Source organism: Saccostrea echinata, unplaced genomic scaffold (assembly GCF_033153115.1).
Source record: "Saccostrea echinata isolate AGI-Se365-2 ecotype Australia unplaced genomic scaffold, CSIRO_AGI_Sech_v1 ptg000015l, whole genome shotgun sequence".
NCBI lineage: Eukaryota > Metazoa > Mollusca > Bivalvia > Ostreida > Ostreidae > Saccostrea > Saccostrea echinata.
Window position 1 is genome coordinate 11,769,377 of NW_026889764.1, and position 25,767 is coordinate 11,795,143.

General features: G+C 34.2%; 1 protein-coding gene across 1 annotated transcript; it reads right to left on the reverse strand.

The window, feature by feature from the left end:
* Positions 1-1,010: 1,010 nt before the first annotated feature.
* LOC133187523 (protocadherin Fat 4-like) lies at positions 1,011-22,140 on the reverse strand. Its single transcript, XM_061322924.1, has 21 exons — positions 22,085-22,140; positions 20,390-20,464; positions 19,352-19,659; positions 18,651-18,747; positions 18,061-18,302; positions 17,365-17,482; positions 15,386-15,631; positions 15,083-15,216; positions 14,549-14,645; positions 12,504-12,635; positions 11,956-12,093; positions 11,459-11,756; positions 9,982-10,488; positions 8,586-9,811; positions 8,052-8,328; positions 6,807-6,955; positions 6,378-6,588; positions 5,843-6,177; positions 5,640-5,741; positions 5,327-5,440; positions 1,011-1,281 (listed from the first exon to the last, which is right to left on the reverse strand). Exons 1-21 carry the CDS (start codon positions 22,128-22,130, stop codon positions 1,181-1,183), a joined length of 4,953 nt encoding a protein of 1,650 aa, XP_061178908.1. The 5' UTR covers positions 22,131-22,140; the 3' UTR covers positions 1,011-1,180.
* Positions 22,141-25,767: the final 3,627 nt, after the last annotated feature.

Here is a 25,767-nt window from a genome sequence, read left to right on the forward strand (position 1 = left end):
AAACATATTTATTTCATACAGTTTTTGTATTATATACGTTATTGTAACTTCATTTCCTATGAGTTCTAGATATTTTGGTTGAAAATGTATATATAGAAACAAGACATGGATATACCGGCACCGATCATCATTTTTGAGTTGCGTCCCTTAACAGCTAAAATTGGTCAAGAGACTGGTTGATTGTTTTTATCATGTAATTGACTGAGTTGATTGAAACACATTGTCATAAAATATTGGCATAGATTTATTTTTAACTTTTATTCGTAATTACTAAATGCTGATTCCTTCACACGACCTAAGAACTGTTCTCAGTCGGCATGGTCGACCTACCTGTCAGCATATGTCACATCTTTGCCCTTCCCAGCATACTGAGCATAAATGACGACCTGTTTGCTCTTTGTCCCTGAATACAATGCACAACAAAGCCATTACTACTTTTCTTTCTTGCTGTATAGATGATTCTACCCGTTGAAGGAAGTACACGTGCTTTTGTTTACCTCTATGACATACGCTTTATTGGTTTTCACCGCTTAGAGAATTCTACACGGGAGATCACTCTCAATCACTATTTTACAAGTGAAAAAACCCATGTATTAAATCTTTTTTCTCCGGAAAGCTTTGACTTGCCAATGTCCTTAACAGCAGGTAATTTGTCGATCAGTTGGGTAATTATCCATTTTTCCTTGATATATGAATTGCGGGATATACGTGTGCCAGATAGCGTAGAAACCAACTGAATATTTTCCTATAATTTAATTGTAATTGTTCAAGCATTTCATTTCATTTTCCATGTTAATCATATAAAATAACATCTTCATAACAAGAGGCCCTTGAACCACAACGCTTACCAGAGTCACTATGGCCCTGCAGGCCCTTGTTTCTCTTCCTTACCGTTAAATTAACCACGTCCTTTGACAATAATGACAATCAAATTAATATTCAGCCCAAAACAAATGCAAACTTTAGACAATTTAATAAAGAAGAATGGTTAAAATGCTACTTTTGTAATTTTTTATTTAAATTAATTATTTAAAACTTATGCAGGCCAATTCAGATTTATCATCGGTTTTCACATACATAATTTTTTAACCTATAATAATATTTGCGAAATATATTGGTTTATTCTTTTTCTCAGATCTGTCCTTCTAGACATGCCGTTTGCTTCTTTTTAAATTTCTATTTAGATGAAGGGACGTTGTTCAAATATTGGATCTCCATCTGGAGTTCTAAGCCACTGTCGGCCATTGTTCTCTGGATGGTCCTCATACACCCAGCCGGTCACTGTAAGAGTTAACAAAATGAAGATTAATGAATTTGTCCATAAAGAAAATATTTCAAAAGGTCGAACTAAGCCAAACTTTGAAAATAATTATGTACATAGTTTTATAAACTACAAAAATACGAGTACGATGACAGAAGGATTAATTTTCAAATTTTCATTTTATGCAGAACTAATTTCTTTTATATTGAGTTCAGTTGTTGCCTTTGTAGTATTATTGTACATGTGCATTTTGAGGTCATTCATTTTATCTTTCTAACAACTAGAGAGTACATCATTGTTTCAAGTTCATTTTTTTTATAAATAGCTTATATATATATATATATATATATATATATATATATATATATATATATATATATATATATATATATATATATATATATATATATATATATATATATATATATATATATAGTGTATTAAGCACATATTTGTTGTTGAGTTCACATCTAATTAAACACTTTTGTATATGAGATTCAAAAAGCTTAATGTAAAAAAAAAAATGTCACAAATTCTCAGTTTTGTTGAAATACTCCTAAATAATTATACCTATACTGGATTCCTAAACTTAATGAAAATGCAAACAAATAAAGAGAAATGTCAAGCAAATGCTCTACAACGCCCTAACTTTACGCCTCACAAAAGTATTAACTGCTATAAAGGAGAAACTTCAGACGTACTGTACATGTTTTATACCGCGTGGAGTAGTGGGTAGAGCGTTTACTCTAGAATCGCGGGATTAGGAGCTGATCCTCACGTCAAGGGTTCAAATAACACTGCGGGATGTGGAGACCGGTCCTTCGGATGAGACCATATAAACCGCAGTAGGTACTGGCACGAAAAAATCCCTTACTGCCTTTTATTTGTTTTGTTTGTTTGTTTGTTTGTTTGTTTGTTTGTTTTTCTTTTTTTTTGTTTAACTCATATTGAAACGCCATCACTTGCAGATTTAGACCTGTACTCGGCACTTATAGTCTTTGAGCAGTCAGGGATTTTTTTTTCTTTCCAGCACCTATACTGCGACACGGGACCTCGGTTTATGCGGTCTAATCCAAAGGACCGCTCTCCACGTCCTGCAGTAGGATTCGAACTCTTGACGTACAGATCAACTCCTTACTCCGCAATTCTTGAGTAAACGCTCTAAACACTGCACCACGCGGGCGACCTCAAAAGCTGTAAGTGTCGAGTACAGGTCTAAATTTGCAGCCCTCAACCGGCAAGTGGCGGCGTCTCAATATGAGTGAAAAATTCTCGAAGGAAACAAAAAACCAAACAAACATACCACAGCATATTCTAGAAGTGGTGTGAATCAAATGTGGATTCTCAAGAACTCCAAAGAACTTTCAGAAAATTTAAATCACAAAAATTTTCAAAAGTCAGTAACATCAAAACGTACGGATTTCTACACTTTATACAACCATTTCTCACGATAAATCAAACAAAAGGCTTTTCGATAGCATAGACAACTGCTTCTTCAATAAAAATGGAACTCGGAAATTTTCATATCTTGTGATTGGTCATCAACAAAATAACTTAAAGTTTGTTATTAATCACTCTGATTCTACACACAGCTACTCTGAAGTTAGTATTAAAATGCTGCTAGAGTTCCTCATTGACAACATCAAAGTAGTCTTTAGAGATCAGCAAACTATATATTACGATGGGCACTAATTGTGTTCCTTTATTAGCTGACCTATTGTTGTATTCCTATGAAGCAGAACTAATTCAAAACATTCTGAACTAGTGCTAATTGTAACGGGAACCGTTACAGATGTTCCCCAAACGGCTCCCCAATCCCTTATGATGCCCCATTCCCTACAAGCTTCAATAAATTAGACAATACTTTTGTAATATAGATGGACACTTTATTTTTAAGGGTATTTCATTGGAAAACTACTCCGATATAGCCATATGGGTATTAGCCAATCAAATTTCAGCGCATGTGCTTGCAGATGTTTTCTACATTTTTCACATTAATTTTCTTATAGTGTCTCACAATCCATGCATTTGTGTTAAATATTAAAGAATCTCATTGAAAAATAAGAGAGATGTAACCCTTTAAGTATTAGCCTATCAGAATTCAGCATACGCGCATGCATGGCCTTGCATTCAATTTTGATAGTATCATAATGTAGGAGCTCCATGTGCCTATCTATGTCGTAAATTTCATCCTGTTTTGTTGAAAACCAAGGGAGTTATAGACATTTAAAGTTTCAACCAATCAGATTGCACCACACCTGCATGCGCGTGTTTTCAAGAAATTTCCTATATAACATGTTGTAGCACCTTATAATATCTACTTATATTCTAAATTTCAAAGCATTTTGTCAAAAGACAAGGAAATTATTGAGATTTTTGTATCAGCCAATCAGAGAAGAGCGCACGTGCATGCGCGTGAGTTCACGCTAATTTGACCATGTCATCTTGTCTAGAATTCTAATATATCATTATATTTTGAGTTTCAAAACAATTCATCAAGAAATATAAAAGTTACGGCTTCATCAAGTATATCAGTCATTTCACTCATTGCACGCGCGCGCACGTGCATGCATGTGCGCGCAAAATGACCTTCGTTCCGAACACCTACACAACATGCCTATTAACCCTAAAAAGGTTTCATGTCAATCGGATGAGTGGTTCTATGAGAACACTCCCGGACAAAAAAGTACCGGAGAAGAAAGTAGAAAAAAAGAATAATAATAATAATAATAATAATAATAAGAAGAAGAAGAAGAAGAAACAGAGTAAAAACAATATGTTCCCAAACTTCGTTTGGGGAACATAATAAGAAGAAGAAAACACGTGGTGTGGCCTTCAACTTGACATTTAAATACATCGATTTATCAATTAGCAATAGTTTCTTCCATTCATATGTCGACTCATATATCCCAGAGAACTCCAAATAAAAGACACAACAGAGTCTGCCACATTTGTTTCATATTTGGATGTTTTACTGACTATAGACGATAAGGGCCAATTATCAATTAAATTTGATGACAAAGGAAATGACTTCATCTTTCTCTATTAATGTAATAATATTCCGCTGTGGTGTTTATGTCTCCCATCTTATTCGATAGTCAAGAGCCTGCTTCGAGTACGATCAATTTTTAAACCGAGGCAGACAACTGACAGATAAGTCAACAACCTCTATTGAAGCCAGCATTTCGTAAATTGTATGGTCGTTAAAATGACCTTGTTAGCAAATATAACCTGTCATTGGGTCGTATTTTGACTGACATATCTCATTGTCAGGCCTTTATTTTTATACTAAATTTCACTACGGATTACTCCTCTAACTGATCAAGATACAGGGCTTACTGCGGGTGTGATCGGTCGATAGGGGATGATTTCTCCTTCTTGGCACTTGATCCCACCTCGGGAATTCCTGGGGGTCCATGTTTTAGGCCCCGTTTGCAGATTTGCATTGTAAGTAGAATCGATCACTGTTTGTTGCTTAATAAAGTAATCCTTTGAAGAGTCCAGTGAAATGGATATGAGAAATATTACACTCCCAGCCTCAGTCATGCGCATAACGGGGCATAAAAACAATTTATTGATTATAATTGTGTATGTGAATGAAATACGTATTATTCATTCGTTTGAGACGTGGAATCATTAAATCCGCTGGCTGAAAAACTTTTAAATTTAATTTCTATATACGAACGTGGTATGCACGTGATTTCTTTATAAGCTTACCATCAAAGAGTTTTTATTTTCCTATATAAACTCATGTTTGTCAAACTCAAAAGTACATATTTCAATTATACATCATTTTAAACTTCTATACCTAGTGTGTTCATGATTTTTTTCTGTGCAGGGAATTCCAGTGATTTGGAGGGTATTTATTTGTTGTTGCAAAATCCGTGAATAGATTTACTGTATACAAGTCTAGCTATAGGTCGACGTGTACACTATCGTGGTTGCAGTTTGTCTGTTAGATTTACTCTCGATGCCTTTGTAAGAAACTTAATTCATGCACCTGCCATACTACAAAATGCACACAACACTAAAAATGACAACATTTAATGTGTACATTTATGTTACCTGTATCAATGCCCCTATTTCCAGGTGTTCTCGTTGATGCTTTTCCGTCCAAGCCATCAGCATCTGATCGTCCGTCACTATTTCCTGAGGGAATACCTCTCCCTTGTTCTTCACCTTAGCAAAAGAGTAAAAAATAAAGTCCAATGTCAAAATGTTCTACTATAACAACGAGCTAAATATATATAAAAGCATTAAAGTACAATGCAATCTTTATAATTTATCTGAAAAAAGAAAAATATGTTTTTGATGACAACGTAAACGTTCATAGTACAATTCTGAATACTGTACAATAATGTGCTATCTTTATAAATACCCTTGTTCCCAAATGCCTTTTCCTTGGAAGAATCTAATCCATTTTCTGGATATTGATCGTCCCCATATCTCCCAGAGTTACCACCCTTCACATATCCTTCACCTGCAATCAAAGAATGTACCTTAGGAACTAATCCAAAATAAGATCTTTGTTTTTGAGCAATGAAATATATTTTAAACACTGCAAATGTTTAATTTCTTTACCTGAAAATCCCATAAGTCCTTGTGACATTCTGACTTCTGTTGGAGACACGAGTCCTTCCCTCCTCCCATCTATGTCTATTTTTGTCATAGGATCAGATTCATTATCTCCTCCGGATCCAGACCCAGTGGGCGATTCTTTCCCTTTAGCAGATCTAGATCCAGGAGATCCGGGTCCTGAATATACCATGGACGGATTCCCTACCATGGTCACGTGACAAACGGAGTCGTCTGTGTCCGAGACAAAGGGCCTTGTGTCTGAGGAATTCTGACAACCAGAAGTCATGTCTCCTTTTGTTTGTACGTTGATGAGCTTTGGTTTAGATTTGGAAGTATTGCTGAAATATGTTTATTTTCTTTAAATAGGTGTCATTTAAGTTAATTCAATATTTCATTCTTGCTTTAAAGAACTTTTCTTTTTGAAACTTTAGAAAAGACTTTCAATGAAGTTTATCTTTTATTGAAGAGACGCTCAAATACACCATCCTAACTTGGAACCTTTCATAAAGACAAACCCAACTATAACAACAATGCTTACTCCTTATTTTGTTTATTTTTTCTCCTCCACAGTAGATAGATGATTAGAGCCGCCAACAAAGCTAGAGCAAGGAGGGAGAATATGATAGCCAGAGCAATAATCAGCCCAGTTTTATCCCCATTGCTTGAGGAACGAGAGGTTCCTCCGGGGTAAACGACGTTTTGTCCAAACGGCTTGACATCAGTAACCAAAAACTCTCTCCAAGGTTCATCTTAAAATAAGAAAAATTCATAAAAAAGATGCAAAAATATATGGTAAATGCGATGTATTTTTCTCACTTTCTGATTTAAATTTCAAGACTTTTATTGCCTTGTAACATTATATATCAATTCTTTGATACTCGTAAATGTATACATAAAGAAGCATTTTTATTAATTTATTAATTATAAATAAAATGGCTCTTTTAAAACGTTTCAACGGTTTTAATACCCGTTCCATTGATGGTGGGGACTTTGTCTTTGTTGAGCTCCAACGAATCTAGGAATTCTCCATTAGTCATGAATGGTTTGTCCATAAAAAGGTTGCCTTCCCAATTTGTCAAGTCGTTCTTCACAGCATACACATAAACTACCACGGAGCTAATATAAGATAGAAATTAGTTATTAATAACATTATTCATACCTTAAACTTATGAAACTATAACGACCACTAAATGGCTTGTTATAATTCATATCAAAGTTCGTGAATAGTCGCCATTTATTAAAAACCGCTCAAGGTACATAAATAAATGTTTGCACATTTATTCAATATTATCTTTTTACAGAATAAACGTAAGATGTACTGTTCATCTTTAAAATAAAATTATAATGTTTTCGTAAGTAGTGGCATGACCGGTGCAACCTCGAAATAAGACGTATTTTACCGTGAGTCTAACCAAGTGCGTCTATTTGCCTTCCAGTTTTTATTTTCATTCACTCATGTGATGTGACAATTATTCCGTGAAATAAAAAATCTTTATTACTTCATTTTGTCAGTTCTACGAGATCTTATCTTAAATTCAATGGAGAGTGCTAACAAAAAATGAATAAACAAATAAATAAAAATGACGCCAGAAGGGGGAGGGCTGTTGTCTTTTGCCACAGTTTATAATTTCACCTTGGAAAAACTCGCATAGGCTTATAATTAGGAAATGTTTGAAAAGAGAGAGAGCGAAAAAAATGACCAGATGGCCTCTTTATCAATGGCAAGAGAAGTTTCAGAGAGCGATAAAGAGAGGAAGAAAGAGAGCAGATGCATTTAATGCCGATTTGCGGTCCGGTGTCAAAAGTTACTAGTAGTCACGTCTGAAAGTAACGTTGCTCGCGTGTGGTAGAAATTACCTCTGTCAAGCGGATTATACTGCCAAACTCAAGTGAGGATCTTAGATCCATTTTCAATCAGTCCACGAACGTTTTGATAACCCCTGGTACACTAATTGATGCAAACAGTATCGCTGCTGTGGACAACTATATTTTTGCCTAAATTTTTGTGTGAAACAAATTACCCTTACGTTCTTCATACTAACTTTAGTGCAAGTATTAGAATATTTTAGAACAATTCTGCACTTCACTGAAATATCTATGTCCATGTAACGTTATTGACAAAACCAACGTTTGTTTGATTATTTTAGTGCAGATTTGCAAATATCGATTTTCCAAATCTGCTTTAGTTGCTATCGAATTCAAAGTTACTTACGTTGATTTGTCTTCTATACACCATCGTCGAACATATGCCGTAGCATAAAACTCTCCAATCGTTTTTTTCACAAGTGACAGAAATTCTGATTCCTTTCTTAAGTACGTAGACAATCCCATTGATAATGAAAACGAAATTATCGTTTCACTTGCATTAAACGAATCTATTCTGATTTTGGCGCTCAAAGATGACGTCAGTTTTGGTGTGCCAAGATCATTCGCACGCACCAAGATGACATTCTGCGATTCATTTACATTCAGGTTTGTACGTATTTGCCCTAGAATAAAAGCAAATATCAGCTTTATTTATTTTAAGATTTAACATAATTAATTTATGAGATTCCATTTTTCAAACAGAAAAAGAACTAAGAACTTTTTGCAATTGAAATTTACTTTGACCACTAACACGTTTAAAACACTCTTGATTCTTTTTATTTCGGAATGTATGTTTATTGAGATATGAATTCCCATTCCTCTTTTTGAGTCGTACTAGGCTAAGGCCAGAATAGTTGTTTATTATTTAACAAAAATCTACCTGATTTCCTATCAACAAGAAATTGGTTTTCTCCGTTAACAGGATCCATTTCATAAACAACTTCTGCATTTTCCTCCTGATCTATATCCAGTGCAGTAACGGTTGTGATAATATGGTTACACGCATGCTCATATGACACCTCTGCATTATAAAAAGATGGCGCGAATACCGGTCTATTATCGTTAATATCTTCAATGAAGACTGTGACCGTTGTGTTGGAAGATAGAAGGGGTGTGCCAGCATCAGAAGCCTTCACCGTCATCGATATGTTGGCATACAACTCTCGGTCAAGTTCTTTAATGAGTATAACATTTCCAGTTGTGGTATCTACCGAAAAATATTGTAACGCTATCGCACCATCCAGTGGTAATGTATCAAGGCTATAAGAAATTATTGAATTGAACCCAATATCAAGATCGTACGCCGTTGTCGTTAAAATTATGCTTCCTACAGTGAAATTTTCAGACACTTCTGTTGAGTACAATCTCCTCGTAAATATCGGCAAGTTATCGTTTTCATCGTTTACAGTAATGTTCACCATTGCTTCAGACGATAAAAATCCGCTATCTTCAACAATCAATATGATGGAGTAAAAGTCCTCTATTTCTCGGTCTATGACATCAAAGCTTTTCATTTCTCCTGTTGTTGTGTTAATCATAAACTTACCCGCATGACCTTCCATATACGTTTTTATTCTGTAAGTTACTAATGCATTGATACCTCTGTCCCCATCTATCGCATCCACTTTTCCTACAAGCGTTCCAATAGGTGAGTTTTCATTTATGTTTAGAACGTACATATTCTTGTTGAATTTGGGAATTATATCGTTGACGTCACTCAGTGTTACTGTTGCGGTGATTGACGTGGACATCTGTGGGGAGCCCAAATCCGAAACCTTAATCACCAATTCATACACAGGCTGAGATTCCCGATCTAGATCCGTTGCAACCTGGATGAATCCACGAGTCTGCTCGATTTTGAAATGAAAATCTGAGTTTCCTGACACTATGGAGTACAAGAAGCGTCCATTGTCTCCTGTGTCGGGGTCGGTAGCTGACAAAGTAAACACTAAAGAATGAACAGGTTCGTTTTCTGGAATGGTTCTGTCATACGTTCCTTGGATTATCGGGGCATTATCATTAATGTCCGTCAACGTTATTGTCAGAGTAACAAAACCTGTTCTGGCAGGAAATCCTTTGTCAACCGCTTCAATAATCATCTCAAAACTGCATTTAAAAATAAGTAGTGTAAGTATGGTAGTGTTATTATTTTGCTTGATTAAAATTAAATTTTATTTAATTTATTTAATAAAATTTCAAGTTAAATCTTATAAAAAGTAAGAAGAGAACTGATTTTTTTTTTTTATGTATTTGCATTTAGTTATAAATTCATTTACCTTTCTTGCATTTCTCTATCGACTTGTCCGTTGACAGTCACCTCCCCTGTCAAATAGTGAACGCTAAATGGTACATTTGATGAAGAACTAAACTCAAATAAATTATTATCACCGAGGTCCGAGTCGATGTCTTTTGCAGTTACTCGTGTAACAACATCTCCAAAACTTGCATTTTCTGCAAGAAATTTGGTCAATGTGGCCGTTGGAAATTCTGGTGCATTATCGTTGACGTCTACAATGCTGATATTCACGGTACATTTGTCAGAAAGGACAGGAGTCCCAAAATCTATCACTTCGATAACCAGGAGGACTGCTTTGGTGAATTCATAGTCAGTAGATACCGCAACACTTATGGTGCCATCATCAGGATCAATCAGAAAATGCGAATTAATGTTGCCCGAAATGATGGAGTAACGGAACAAGGCGTTGTTGCCGGATACATCTGGGTCTCTAGCCGTTACCTTACCGACAACTTTTCCTATATCTGAGTTTTCAGTGTTTGTAAAGCTGAAATAAGAAATGAATAACATTTTAAGATACCAGTAACATATCACTTATATCATGTATATAAACATCAAATTCTTTCATGCATTTATTGTCATTGAAACAACAATTATTAGAATAATAATTGTATTTATGTATTTAATGCGGTAATTTATGTAGAGCTTTTTAGTAGGATTTTATGTTTGTAAATTGTGAAGATTCTTAGATCCACGCCCTGGCTGATGTATCAATAGCTTTTAACCAATGATGGTGTAAGGTCACGTGGTCAGCTCAGCGAGTCATTCAGTTATTTTGATACTCGCACGCTGACCACCGCTTACACGAGGCACGTCTATTTTGAAGACCCACCTCCACCCCAGCATTCCTACCCCTTAATATGGTTAATAAGGTGTCATGTAAAATTATATTTAAGCCTATTTTGTTTTAATGTGCCATCTTTTTGCTAACTTGGCTTATTCTGTTTTTGATGTGCCATCTTTTTGCTAACTTTTTCTTATGATGTTTTGGCCTTTTTTGTTTTGATGTGCTATCTTTTTGCTAACTTTTTCTTATGATGTTGTGATTGTCTTGTTTTACAGGTACTTTTTTCTAGTAATTTTTGGGGGATCAGACATTATCATATTTTACGTAACTGATAACCAAAACTTGTGAATCTGATCCCCCTCTTGTGTGTTAAATTGTTTATGTTTATACCGTCATTTTAATAAATGGCATTATTCATCTCTATGAAAGTGTTTTATTTGACTTGTACAAAATTAGCAAAAACTAGCTGCGTTGAGCTTGCCTATAAGCATTAGAAGGCATAAATGTAATTTTGAAGTTTGAAGTATTTTCAATATCCTCAAGCATCTAATTATAATAGAATGTAGAAATGCATATCCACATGGCAAGAACAAAGTCGCTGAGGAAAGATAAATGGCTGAATCAAATGAATTCTGGTAACTGTGATATTTAAAACACTATATGCATATACCTGTATTTTTCTTGTTCGAAGGCGGGGGCTTCGTTGACGTCATTTACAGTTATGGACACAGTTGCTGTGGACTCTTTCTGTCCGTCAGACGCACGTACAAGTAATTCATACGATGACACAATTTCAGCGTCCAATGTCCGACTGAGAATTATTTGTCCGCTCACTGATCCTAGGTTAAATTTTGTCTGTGGTGTCACGAAGCTGTAGGACACTGCGTCCCTGTCACCATCAGTGGCGGAAACTGTTGTAATGTTAGCCCCCGGTAGGGAGGTTTCATCAAGAGTTTCATAGTATACATCTAATAAAAATAAAACAAAGTAGAGATTGAAATAAATTCATTGCATGCAGGTATCCCTCTCTCTCTCTCTCTCTGTCTCTCTCTCTCTCTCATTTGATTTAAATCAAAATGCAATTAAAGAACATAATGTGAAAAAATATTTTTCCATAATATGGAAATATTAACTTGTGCTTGCTGGCGACATTGCGATTATCCATACCTGAGTTAGTGAATACTGGAGTGTGCTCGTTTACATTAGTGACGTCAATCATGAAAGTTATTATCACTGGGTTTGAACCGCCGTCTATCACAGAAATCTGAAGTTCGTAAAAGGATTGTGTCTCGAAGTCCAAAGGTTCTTCAAGATAAAAAAGTACGTAAACAGGTAACCGATTGATGGAATTGTTCATCTTAATTGCATAGTTTGAAAAAAGTTGGTGCATTCTATTAAACTGATAATTACAACATATTTTTATATCGCTTTTTTCTTCACTTTTATACCCGATTTGGGACCATTTTTACCATCAAATCCAATCATTTGCTATTTAATAATTTTAAATTTAATTCCTTTAAGCCTGTTTATGCATTAACTGAAAATCCAAAGAAAATATCTGAAAAGATTTTGAAAGAAAATAGACCAAGTTAAATACTAAGCTTCATCCAGAGAGTCGTTGAAAATTTACATGTAATGCAAAAAGGGAAATAATTCTTATTTAGATTACAAACTGTATCACTTAATTGTAATAACTCTGGTAGACGACTACTTACCTTTGAGAATGACTGTCTTTGAATTTGTGAGTGTGAATACAGATCCTGGAGGATTCTGTACCATAACAAAGGTCAGGGTATCCCCGTCAGCATCTGTACACTGCACGTCAGTAGAAATAACGGTACTCACGGCTGTCAGAATAATAAAATTCAAAACAAACTTTAATATTGAGAAGTAAAATTTGTTGATATTTGATTTGTTGATTGTTTCTACAATAATTCTATCTCTAACAATTTTAATTACTTTCAAAATTATTTGATGTTTAATTGCTGAAGTCGCTTAGAATTTACCAAATTAAAGAACATTTTCTAGGGGATAAATACTGCAAATTCAAAATACTGTTTTACAGTATTTACCAAATGAATTTACCAAATGAACAGTTTCAGAGAATAATTACTAGTACTGCAAAGTCAAAACTTCCATCTATAAATTCTAATTCGAAAACGAAAAACATTGTTTATCAATATCTTTTCAAGTTTCATTCCTAAAACCATTTTTTATTCGTCAAGTTTACTAACCCGTATCTTCAGGTAAATTGTACGCCCCTGAATAAGTTGTCCAGGTAGGTGCGTTAGTTAACTAACCTATATCTTCCAGTACATTGTTCGCCTCTGTATAAGTTGTCCAGGTAGGTGCGTTAGTTAACTAACCTATATCTTCCAGTACATTATACGCCTCTGTATAAGTTGTACAGGTAGGTGCGTTAGTTTACTAACCTGTATCCTCCGGTACATTGTACGCCTCTGAATAAGTTGTACAGGTAGGTGCGTTAGTTTACTTACCTGTGTTCTCCGGAACATTGTATGCTTCTGAATAAGTTGTACAGGTAGGTGCATTAGTTTACTTACCTGTATCCTCCGGTACATTGTACGCCTCTGAATAAGTTGTACAGGTAGGTGTGTTAGTTTACTAACCTGTATCCTCCGGTACAATGTACGCCTCTGAATAAGTTGTACAGGTAGGTGCGTTAGTTTACTAACCTGTATCCTCCGGTACATTGTACGCCTCTGAATATGTTGTCAAGGTAGGTGCATTAGTTTACTAACCTGTATTCTCCGGTAAATTGTACATTTGTACGCCTCTGAATAAGTTGTACAGGTTGGTGCGTTAGTTTACTTACCAGTGTCCTCCGGTACATTGTACGCCTCTGAATAAGTTGTACAGGTAGGTGCGTTAGTTTACTAACCTGTATCCTCCGGTACCTTGTACGCCTCTGAATAAGTTGTACAGGTTGGTGCGTTAGTTTACTAACCTGTATCCTCCGGTACATTGTACGCCTCTGAATAAGTTGTACAGGTAGGTGTGTTAGTTTACTAACCTGTATCCTCCGGTACAATGTACGCCTCTGAATAAGTTGTACAGGTAGGTGCGTTAGTTTACTTACCTGTGTCCTCCAGTACATTGTACGCCTCTGAATAAGTTGTACAGGTAGGTGCGTTAGTTTACTTACCTGTGTTCTCCGGAACATTGTATGCTTCTGAATAAGTTGTACAGGTAGGTGCATTAGTTTACTTACCTGTATCCTCCGGTACATTGTACGTCTCTGAATAAGATGTACAGGTAGGTGCGTTAGTTTACTTACCTGTGTCCTCCGGAACATTGTATGCCTCTGAATAAGTTGTACAGGTAGGTGCGTTAGTTTACTTACCTTGGTCCTCCGGTACATTGTACGCCTCTGAATTAGTTGTACAGGTAGGTGCGTTAGTTTACTTACCTTGGTCCTCCGGTACCTTGTACGCCTCTGAATAAGTTGTACAGGTTCGTGCGTTAGTTTACTAACCTGTATCCTCCGGTACATTGTACGCCTCTGAATAAGTTGTACAGGTAGGTGCGTTAGTTTACTTACCTGTGTTCTTCGAAACATTGTATGCTTCTGAATAAGTTGTACAGGTAGGTGCATTAGTTTACTTACCTGTATCCTCCGGTACATTGTACGTCTCTGAATAAGATGTACAGGTAGGTGCGTTAGTTTACTTACCTGTGTCCTCCGGTACATTGTACGCCTCTGAATAAGTTGTCCAGGTAGGTGTGTTAGTTTACTTACCTTGGTCCTCCGGTACATTGTACGCCTCTGAATAAGTTGTACAGGTTGGTGCGTTGTCATTTTCGTTAAGAACACTCACTGTTACCGTTCCCGTGCCCTGAAGAATTTAGAAACAATTCATTTGAATGTTTCATGAATAAAAACCAGAAAAATTTTCTTGTCAATGTCTTCAGTTACTGCTTTAAAACATTATATATAATATACGGCCTTAGATGTTTTGGCAACTAGATTTACACCAAGTTAATACTTCTGTTACTAGATATACCTGTAAGTACTTCAGCTCGACCAATTAATATAGTTTATAAATTTATTTTTCTGTAAACGTAGACTACATAAATTAACGCATTTAAAATTAATCACAACTTTCCTCATCAACTAAATAGCGTTGTCATAAATTAATGCATTTGGAGCAAAGCTTCTGTATGGATATGTATCGTATATCAGTGTATAATAGAATTTGCAGACAAGAACACGAAAAGAGTTCATTTTGATAACCATTAAATCAAGAACGTTTACAGTAACTGATGAGCAAACCTTCAGTCCGCCACCGTCTCTTGCCACTACATGTAACACATAGTTCGTGACTGCTTCGTAATCAAGCGGCTTTGCTAGCTTTATTCTTCCTGTGGTCTCCTCGATCAAAAAATTGTCCTCCCCGCCGTTTGTTACTAGAAATACGTCTACATTTATCCAAAGTAGTGTCTTTACATGAATGTATTCAGAAGTATTCTCAAAAAATTTCAAGTTACAAAGTGAACGTATTTTGAAAGAAAATGTTGATTTACAAGAAACTTTTTTGTGTGAAAAAGAAAAAAAAAACAAAAAAACATGCCATACCAGATTCTATTTCATACGACACAACGCCGTATGGTTCCTTGTCAGGATCAAAAGCTTTGTACAATATAATTTCTGCTCCTACAATCTCACTCTCGCGCACGTTCACTGTAGGTTGACTTTGGAACTCGGGAGCTTTAGTGTTGTTCTTTGTGACGTACAAACGTAACCAGACTTCGGTTGACCTTGACCCGTCCGAAACCTTAATGGACAAGAGGTAATTTAGGTTCCTCTGGCTGGCATCAAGATCTGTGGAGTGAAGTTTAACTTCAATCAATATAAATACTGTAAACCAACTTTTATTCGCGAGTGAAAAATATTTGCGAGCTTCACGACCTACATTAACTCGCGAATATTAATCGCCACGAGCATTTATTTTGCTTTGTATTTGTATAGAATGTTTCCTGAGTCGTGGAAATTAATCGTTTAAACTGACGAATCGCGAATAAAAGATGACGCAAATAATAGTTGGTTTACAGTAACTAATTGCCCTTATAAAACAGTCTTATCTGCACGCAGGTGTTTGCTTCTAAATGTTCTCTCCTTCGTACTTGGTTGACAAGCGAAGAAGCCACAATAGTTATTTTATATTTTGCATAAAAATACAAGTAGAAATTGAGCACAAAGTGCACCCATTAGCTTCAATAAAATTGGCTCCCATCATCCACGCAAACACTTGACTCTGCACTTGTGTACTTTTTCGGCGGTGTGATACAAAGTAAATTGATAGGAATTGGTTTTATAAAGAAGAATTTCTTTTCTTCCTTTAGCTGCAAATCTGCCTCATTGGGATTTTATTTGCATTATGCATATATGCATATTAAAATATGAAGGTGAGCATATCACCTAAGTTTTTATCGAGTTTGTAGGACACAATAGATGATTCAGAGAAAACTCTTTTACAGTCTCCATCCTTTGTAAGGATATGCCAATATTTTGTCAGTTTTCTTTTTCAATGTCGTATACAGAGGTTGTATTTTGTGACAAAAAAGCACATTTAAGGTCTTTAATATTACCCAGTGACAATCAAAATGAACTTAGTGAAGATTTTGACACACCTATAAAACACTGGCAACAAGAGAGTCTGAAAGAGAATTCATGCAAATATAATAATATGACTTGGCCATCTGTGATAGGCATCCCAAAATCGCTAGACAGTTAAACAGGCAACATTGTAATAAACCAACCCTATTAGGGCAGAGAAAATAAATTAATAAGCTACTGATATGTCAGTGGACTGTAGAAAAATAATGTGCCTAAGGTATAATTGTCTAGTTTAAGAGTTTATGGTGTATGATATACCTTCAAATAAATCAATAATCTGATATGTCAAGTCAGAAAAATGCAAGTACCTAAGATCTAAGATCTAATTGTCTACTATAGGGATTTATGAAGGTACAATCACAGGACGAACCTACACCATTCAGTCAACTGAATTGTTACTGAAAGGCTTGGAAAGGTCATTGAATGTCAGACCTCTGCCATTCAATCACCTTTCAGTAAACTTTTAGTCACCTTTTAGTTGACTGAAAGGCAGAGATACATCCTGTGAATATACCTTCATATATATTTAATTTTCATTGGAGTAATGATAATTTATCCATATGGTGAATTAATTGTCATGTGCTCCAATGTCATACATCATATATACCTAAATTTCAGAAATAATTCCGGTGCCAATATTGACTCAAATACCATACCTTAACTGTCAATAGAAATACAATTATAAATTCACGTACATAGCTTGTATAAGCTAATTCTAAAAGGATTAATCAATAAATGTAACCATTCTAGTTAAACATGAATAAATATATTACACAGAATCCTTAACTTTCCTTGTCCTCATAGAAATAATATATCTTTTAAATTATTCTTTTATCCTTGCTGTATTTAATTTTCCTACAAAAGCTACCTGTACTGTCCTTCTTCCTTTAAAAAATATAATATATACGTGTGGTGATAAACAATATCTGCATTCTGACCTTTTCGAAGCTCAATTTTTGGTGGAGTTTTAATGGCAAATTCACCCGAGATGTCTCCACTTTCTATCGTGTAAGTTAAAGGGTCTCCATCTGCGTCAGAGCAGGTTAATGTGTATATCTGAAATCAATTATGAAAATAAGATACATTAAAGTGGTACAGGATATTCTGCAAGTTCAAATATAATAATTATAGATAATATTTTTATTATTTTACGCAACCCGAAGAGCTCAATTCTGCAAAAAAGTTCAATATTTTCTCTTCTAGACATTCATTTATCATATCATCTGGTTATCAAATGCCAAAAACTAACCAGTGACTATATTTCATACAATGAATGAATATTGATGACCAGGTTTCTTTCTGTTGAATTCTCTTTCTACTGTAATTTGTCTTTAAACCCCCTTTATCAGACATTTACCTCATACGATAGTAATATTTCTCTTTCGAATAAGGAACATAGTTTTAAAGCTTATTTCCTCCATTTCCCATTTGGTCTAAAGTTTTAATTTTTGTAATATTTAGAAAATAATAGTAAAATTGATGAAAAGAAACAATAAATAATCAATTGAAATTTCAGTGCCCAGTATGTTATTTTACCAACATTAAATGCACAGCTCATGTTAGAGAAACTTCTGCTCTTTTCATATATAATAAAACATAACTCTCTCTCTCTCTCTCTGACTTTATGAAGATACCGTGGCTCCTTCTGTAGCCAGGGTGTCATCCATAGTCACGTGATAAACTTGCGGCGTGCATTGTGGGTCGTTATCATTTACAGGGGTAACTATAATAACGACATTTGCAATAACTGATCTTGTTCCATCAGACAGGCGGACATCCAGCGTATAGTTTTTCTTCGTCTCGTAGTCTAATGAATTGTTTGTGAATATTCGTCCATATGCAGGATTAATATCGAATTTATTGTCATCGTTACCTCCTGTCAAAATATACAAAATATATCCAAACATACAAAGTATATCAAATATCCAAAATATGTCAACATTTACAAAACGTTTTGAAGAATAACATATTGTTCTATGTTTGCAAAATGCTCTCAATTTCTTTAAAATATGCATTTTAATTTAATCACTCTCCGTGATCTTCACATTTCACCCCCCCCCCCCGCCCGAAAAAAAAACCGCTCTTTATCATGCAAATACTCCCTGTCATTAGGCACCCCATTGTAAAATATATGGATAAATAATATCACGTACACACAATTAAGCTCTGAAAAATTATTTAATTTGTTTTATTTTTGAAATTTCATGATAAAGTCCTTACCTACCTACAATCAAAAATGAAACTTCCCCGCCTGTTCCAAGATCATCGTCATTTCCGGTTAAAGTTATCACCTGCATACCTACTGGAGCGTCTTCCCGAACCTGAATGTACGAGGATAGTCGTTAATAAAACATTTTTTTCTTATTAGACCTTATCTTACAATCCAGTTTATTTTTACAGAGTATCCTGGTATCTAAAATATATATTCTTAATACAAAGCTGAATACTTCTAGAAAGATAATTAATACAACCTTCTTAGTTGTACATGTATCACCTTTTTCAAGAATACATGTGTAAGCTTTTCCAAACAACAAAACGATTTGTACATGCATGGCTTTGATTCTCTTGTTATCTCTCTCTCAAAAACAAAACTGGTTGCTCATTTTAAATTTAAACACACTGTATAATTGCATTTAAATTATATTTTGCATTCACGAGCGATATATATTTACGAGATTTACTTCTTTTTTAAAAAATGAAAGTTACTCATTATAGAATTTTATTGAAAAAGTATGTTCAGCAACGAATATAACTGTAGCTTTTCGAATGGACTTGCGAATGTTAGATATCACCAATATTAGTAGTGTTAGAGAGTAAAACATTACTTTCACTAGAGTGTAAATTTTACATTTTTCTCCATGTAGAAAATGACCAAATGAACACTGCAAGGAACATGAACTTAGATACATCAGAAATATACTGTACCAAAGCTCTAAATGGCATTCCTATAAACTCTGGATCGAATTCATTTTTGGAGTCAATGTACACAAACACAGTTGCCTCAGCTGTTTTCAGAGAGTTACTTGAATCATTTCCACGTATTAGCAGTGTGTAAACAAAATTTTTGTTTATCGTCTCTAATGCTTCGTAATCGGTCGGGATATTTGTTGTCCTCAGGTCTGTGTTATCAATTTTAAATTTCTCCGATCCAAAATCATCACCATCAATCTTTTTACGTATAGGGCAGGGAGTTCCAGCTGGAGTGGTACAATTAAGTGTAGTAACCAATTCATCTGAAATTTCAAAATAAAAAAAGATGGCACATCTTAATATCAAAGATTGTTTGGGGAAAATGTCCTTGATGATGAAGAAAAGTCTTGGACTTTTATCTCGAAATCAATAAGTAAATGGGTTATTGTTGCCTATAAAGAATGAGAAACTCTATTTGGTTTTATTGTGCTTAAAGAAAAAGATTTTAAGAGCCTTTCAATTCAGTCCTCAGCCTTATTATGACCAAAAGGACAGTGAGTTCTCCTTCGCATATATCAATATCATATTATGTATAATCAAAAATGCGCTTTCTACAACTATAATGTATATTTCTATTGCAATTCTTTGCTTTAAGAGTGCAAGAGGGATCTCTGTCCCCTCCATAGTTTTGTAAAGGTATTGAGGTGTTTCAAAAAGTGCAAGAATTTCTTTAGAAATTGTGAAACGAGCTTTTTTTTTAATCCAAATACATAAAAGAAGGGGTTTCCACTAGGATTGTCAGATATTAATATCAAACTATTAAGCCTCACTTCCCCCTTTAAATAAAATAAGTTTTTATCTTGGCTTTCAAATGGAAAAGGTAAATTTTAAGTTCTGTTTTCTTTTCTTTTCAATTTTTTTTTTAATTTTTCACCAAAACCTTAACTGTTTCCTCCTCCAAATCCAAAATAAAGCTAAATAAGAACAATTAATGATTCCTTTAATTATTACATGTAGAAATAAGACTATGATGTGTTAATGAAAGCATCCTACCTGTGCTTCCTTCTTCAACAGTGACAACAATAACATCTGGGGAAAAGATTGGAACACTTGCTCCATCACTCAAGCCTACGAAGTAATTAGGGAGCAGTAAATTTGTCAGTTAATTTGCTTTGAATAAACATAAATTTGCTACCAGGCAAAAAATCTATAAACTTAAAAGTGCATCTCATTTAAATTTTCTTTTGTGGAAAGTTATTTCATCGTCGGTAATCTGCAAGTTTTAACTTTTGTGCAAATAAAATATTGGTTACTGACTAGGTCTTGAAATTTTCCTGTTCTTTCCACATGACATAAGAGTTGTAATTCTACTGTGAAGCTATCAGAATTTTTAATTATGGTGAATATGTATATATATCTCTAAAAACGGTTCAACCTAACATGCTTTTGAGAACTAATTAGATGAATACTTTGGGAAAAAATGTATTGGTAACAAGGAGAAAAACACAACATGTGATGAATTTTGCAATTTAATGATAGTTTTCGAATTAATGATTAGTATTTTCTTTTCTTGTATTTAGTTGCTCCCCCCTTTTTCAAGAATACAATTCTTAATGTCATTAGGCTTGCTATGAATTAGATTTTCAGAGAACGTTATCGGAATTGAGTAACATTTTCGCTGAAGCGTTTTCCACATGTTTTTCTTCAGCCGTTGGCATATTTTTTTTTTTTTTTTTTTTTTTTTTTTTTTTTTTTTTTTTTAACAAAATCTTCCTATTCCATCGTAAATTTCACCTTTCGTTATATGTTTTAGATTGGGTTTTAATCGGGATTATCTCTTAACCGCGTTTATGAAGAAATTGTTTTGCGTTTGAAAAATTTTCTTGTGCTCATTAGTAGATACTGAAAGATATAGTACCATATGTACTTGGATAGTATTTCCAAAAACAATTTAGTTGTATGTAGTTTTAAGTTATTAACTAAAAGGTTCAATTTAAGAGATGAAAATCTCAGACGAGGTGTATTATCTAAACTTCCGTTGCCCTGAAAGAGTTCTGATTCAAACCCAAATAAAAACACTTGGGAATGAAATAATTTTACAGAACTAGACCTAATTCAAAACAAGCCAATAGCTTATAAATTATAGAATTTATAGTGGGCACATGTATTTTACCTAGGACGTTGCTCAATTCCACAAAACAGAGTTATTTGATTAGTTCACAACAAGCTTAATTGTATTAAGGGTTTTTTTGTGCAAATAAAGGAGCAAGGAAGTTCTACAAAATAATTCATCAATTATAAATATAAAAAAGTATAATTATCAAAACTTCTATAAAGTGCAAAATTCATTGTATCCTTTGTCTGCGCCTTAGTTTAACAGCATTACATTTATTTCCAAAATGTGCATTTAATTAGTTCACAAAAACATGTCCTTTAAAAAGCTTTAAGCTACTGATAGTAGTAGCAAAATTAAAAATGAAAATTGTGAGAGGACAGAATGCATTTTTCAGTTTGGTTGGCGTTTTCAAAAAAATTAAATAATTAAGAAAAATAGTATTTATAAAAAAAAAATAACATTGTAAGGTATATATTTCTGGATGTTCAATGCATTGTAGGTTTAATTCGCGTTTTTCTATTTTTGATGAGAGAGAGATATGCACTTTTAAAAAGGGGAAACTAATCCAACTTTTATGAAATTTCAAAAGTACTAACAAGTGATTATAGGCAATTAATTTTCGATTTACATACCTGGCAAAATTAATTGAAGGCTTAACAAAAGCAGCCAAACTCTCATTTGATAAATGAAATTTTCTCCACTCAGACGAAAATTCAGACTGATTCTATCCATTGTTTTCTTTGTTTAAATCTATACGCTTTTTGCGTAAATAAAACATATTCAGAATATTTAATTCCGCACAGGGGACTAGATTTCACGATAAAGAAAATTGACGTTTAAAGCAGAAGGTGTAGCTATGAATTAGAACGCTTCCATTTTATCGAGAATACGTATTCGCAAAGCATATTTAAAGGGAAGGTGTACTTCTGCTTATGGAAGTAAAAATTATTTTTCCCCTTTCTTTCTAAAAGAGTTTTCATATAAAGATACGTTGGAGTAAATTATATATAAATATATATATATATATATATATATATATATATATATATATATATATATATATATATATATATATATAATGATCCTCTAATAAAACTATAATATCTCTGTATATCACTTCAATTCTCAATGGCCGTGTAGTGTAGGATTGATTGATTGATTGTATGTTGTTTTACGTCCGTTCGAGAATTATTCACTCATATAAAGACGTCACCATATACCGGTGAAGGGCTTCAAATTTAGACCTTTACTCGGCACTCAGGGCCATTGAGCGGTGAGAATTCTTTATCGTGCCAACGATAAGGCCAATTAAGGTCTCATCCGAAGGACCTGCAACTTTCACTTCAAAGTGCCGAGTTGCTGTCTATTTTTATCGACTTAGGGCAGTCGCGGCCGTGATTCGAGCACACGACCTTCCGATCACGGAGCGAGCGCTCTACCGACTAAGCTACCGTGACGGTCGTGTAGTAAAGGACAGCGCCGCGAGATATTCATCGGCATCGAAAGCAAGTTTTTTGGACTCGCCTAGATGGCCGAGCGGTCTAGCGTGCTGTTCCTGTACTGCTAGGAGACAGATTCCGTAGGTCGAGAGTTCAACCCCGGGATGGGGCGGAACTGAGTATCCTTATAAAAGTCAATTTCTTTGTGCTTTTTATATATTAATATTTCTTCACTCAGGACAGTCATGTTATTTTAAGAGTTGTTGTAAAAATGTGCTTTATAAATAAAATTAATTCATTTTAATGTGTATCGGTAACTGTCCTCTAATAAAACTAAAGTCCAAATAACTGTTCTCTCTTCCATTCTCAATGACCGTGTAGTGTAGGACAGCGGCGCGAGAATTCCATCGGCATCGATCGAAAGCAAGTTTTTTGACTTGCCTAGATGGCCGAGCGGTCTAGCGGTAGTGAGTATCCTGTGAGTTTCTTTTTTGCTCTCTCTCTCTCTCTCTCTCTCTCTCTCTCTCTCTCTCTCTATATATATATATATATATATATATATATTGTATCATTCTAGTCTGCTTTAAATGGTTTTATTATCAAGACGAACCTTAATATCATCTTTTCGCTTAAAAAATCAGTAACAAGACTACCTCAAATAAATCAAAAGATTATCGAATCTCTAGATTTTCTTCGAATGTGACACAAGTTTTTGCATACAAATATCAAGTTTTTCATTATGAATATAAACATTCCACAAGTCTCTGAGTCTATACCCTGGATTTTCTAAAAATATTCATTAACTGTTACTTCCAAACTATTCAAATGTAAACAAACCCTACAATGTCTAGACACTGAACATCTAAAACAAAATCCTCTTCTTGCTCTTCCTTTTTTTTCAACAATAGTCCAGCTGCACACATCATTGCTGATGATGTTAGTATACAAATGTAGTTGAAAATAACCTGAAATCAATCATTTTATGGCACTAAATCGAGGAATCCCTATCTTTCAAATGGTGACAGAACTTCATTTTTATTATGAAATTCTGTCGAAAATTATGCGAGACAATGGGCGGAATATGAAGAGTACCTTTTGTCTTGACACCTTTTCAGAATTGATTCATTATTACATTTAAAAATCGGTTAGTAAGTTAAAAAGCCAACCATGAGTTTTAATTTCTTACATCACTTGCATATTTAGAAAAATACAGGGTCAGTTTGGTATTGAAACCGTACCTTGTTCCTCACGAATACTGGTTATTGCTGTATTTATATAAGCTATAATCATAAAATATTACTTGAGAGCGAAATTTTTGCGAGTAAACAGTCTCGCGTAATAACGCCAAAATAAAGTTCTCGTGAAAGTGTTTTACAGTATAGTGTTAACTTTGACACTTTATTAACAGGATTTTTGGATGACAAATGCTCCTATATAAAGAGTTTTTCTTAGTAACACTCAGGTAGAAAAAACATTATCTTCGAGGTTGAGCCGTCTGGACATACCATTGCTTACAAAGCCATTAAAAATTTGTTAAAAAATAAAATTTATGATTTATAGTTTATTATATACATAGAAAAGATTATGCTAATTAATTGCTCAAAAATTCATTGATGTACTTTGAGCGGTTTTAATTTTATGGGACAAGTCCACGAACTTTTTGATAGCTCCTCGTATATATTATTTTTAGACATATAGCAAAGGTATCTTACAATTTGAATAAGAAGAATAATGTTTTAGAGACTTAAGTGATGTTTTAGAGACTTTTGGTATATTTTCATTAAAACAGAAGAACAAGCATTAATTAGCTATCCATTTTGTAAGGCAAATAAAAAGGGAGATGCAAGCAATTTTAACCAAAACTGCAAGTAAAACTTTCATATAACTCCAGTAACCAAAAAAAAAAAAAAAAAAAAAAAAATAGAATCAATTAATCATATATCGACCCTAAAGTGCAATTAATTTATGTGCTTTACATATGTTTCATCTTTGATTTTCTGGATGCTCTCCTTTATCAGAGGAACAATAAATCTTGCATAAAGAAGAAACATCAATTCTGTTCGAAAATATATGTAACTCGATGCGTTGATCCAGCAAACATCAGTTCTTCGGAACAAAAAAACTCAATCTATTTTCTTCTAAGTGTATTTAATTTGTCCGAAGGAAGAACTTATTTGTCCTCACAAATATTTTTTTCCTAACGAAGACCAAACTTGTCAGAATAATTATCTTATTTGGCAGAACATATATCAATTTCTGGGCCTCAACGGCACAATGGTATTCTATTATTTTCCGTATTTATAAAAGTTAAGGATTTCAATGATCTAAGTTTGTTATTAAGATTCTAAAATTACAAAATGCATAACCTTAAAAAATATTTTTTTTTAAAAAAAAAAAAGGAAAAATACTAGAAAAAGTGTTATGTAAAATGGTTATTATAATGACCCAGGGATTTTCAAAAATACTGACTTTGATTGAAACTGTTGAAACCCTGTAACATCATCTTATTTGTCAGTATCCTGCCTCTGTTTATAAGATCGTCCTCCCGTTTGTCATATAGTTAACATGTTAATTGGCCATTAGGTATATGATCAGTAAAATACGAAAAGGATAATGTCAAAAGATTAAGATAACAGTTTTTAATCAAAAGCCACTATAACAAATCGTTCGATTTTTATTGTGTGCTGAAAACACGAGGTTAGATATGAAGATAACGAACAAGGATCATTCTCAAAAGTTCATTGGAGCATTACATGGGAGAAGGGCAAACACGGACCTCCAAAAATATAAGAGGTGGGATAAGGTGCCGTTTAGGAGTAAGCATCCCCTTCGACCGCTCTCACACTTGCTGTGTGCTCCTTGTCAAGATTGGACAA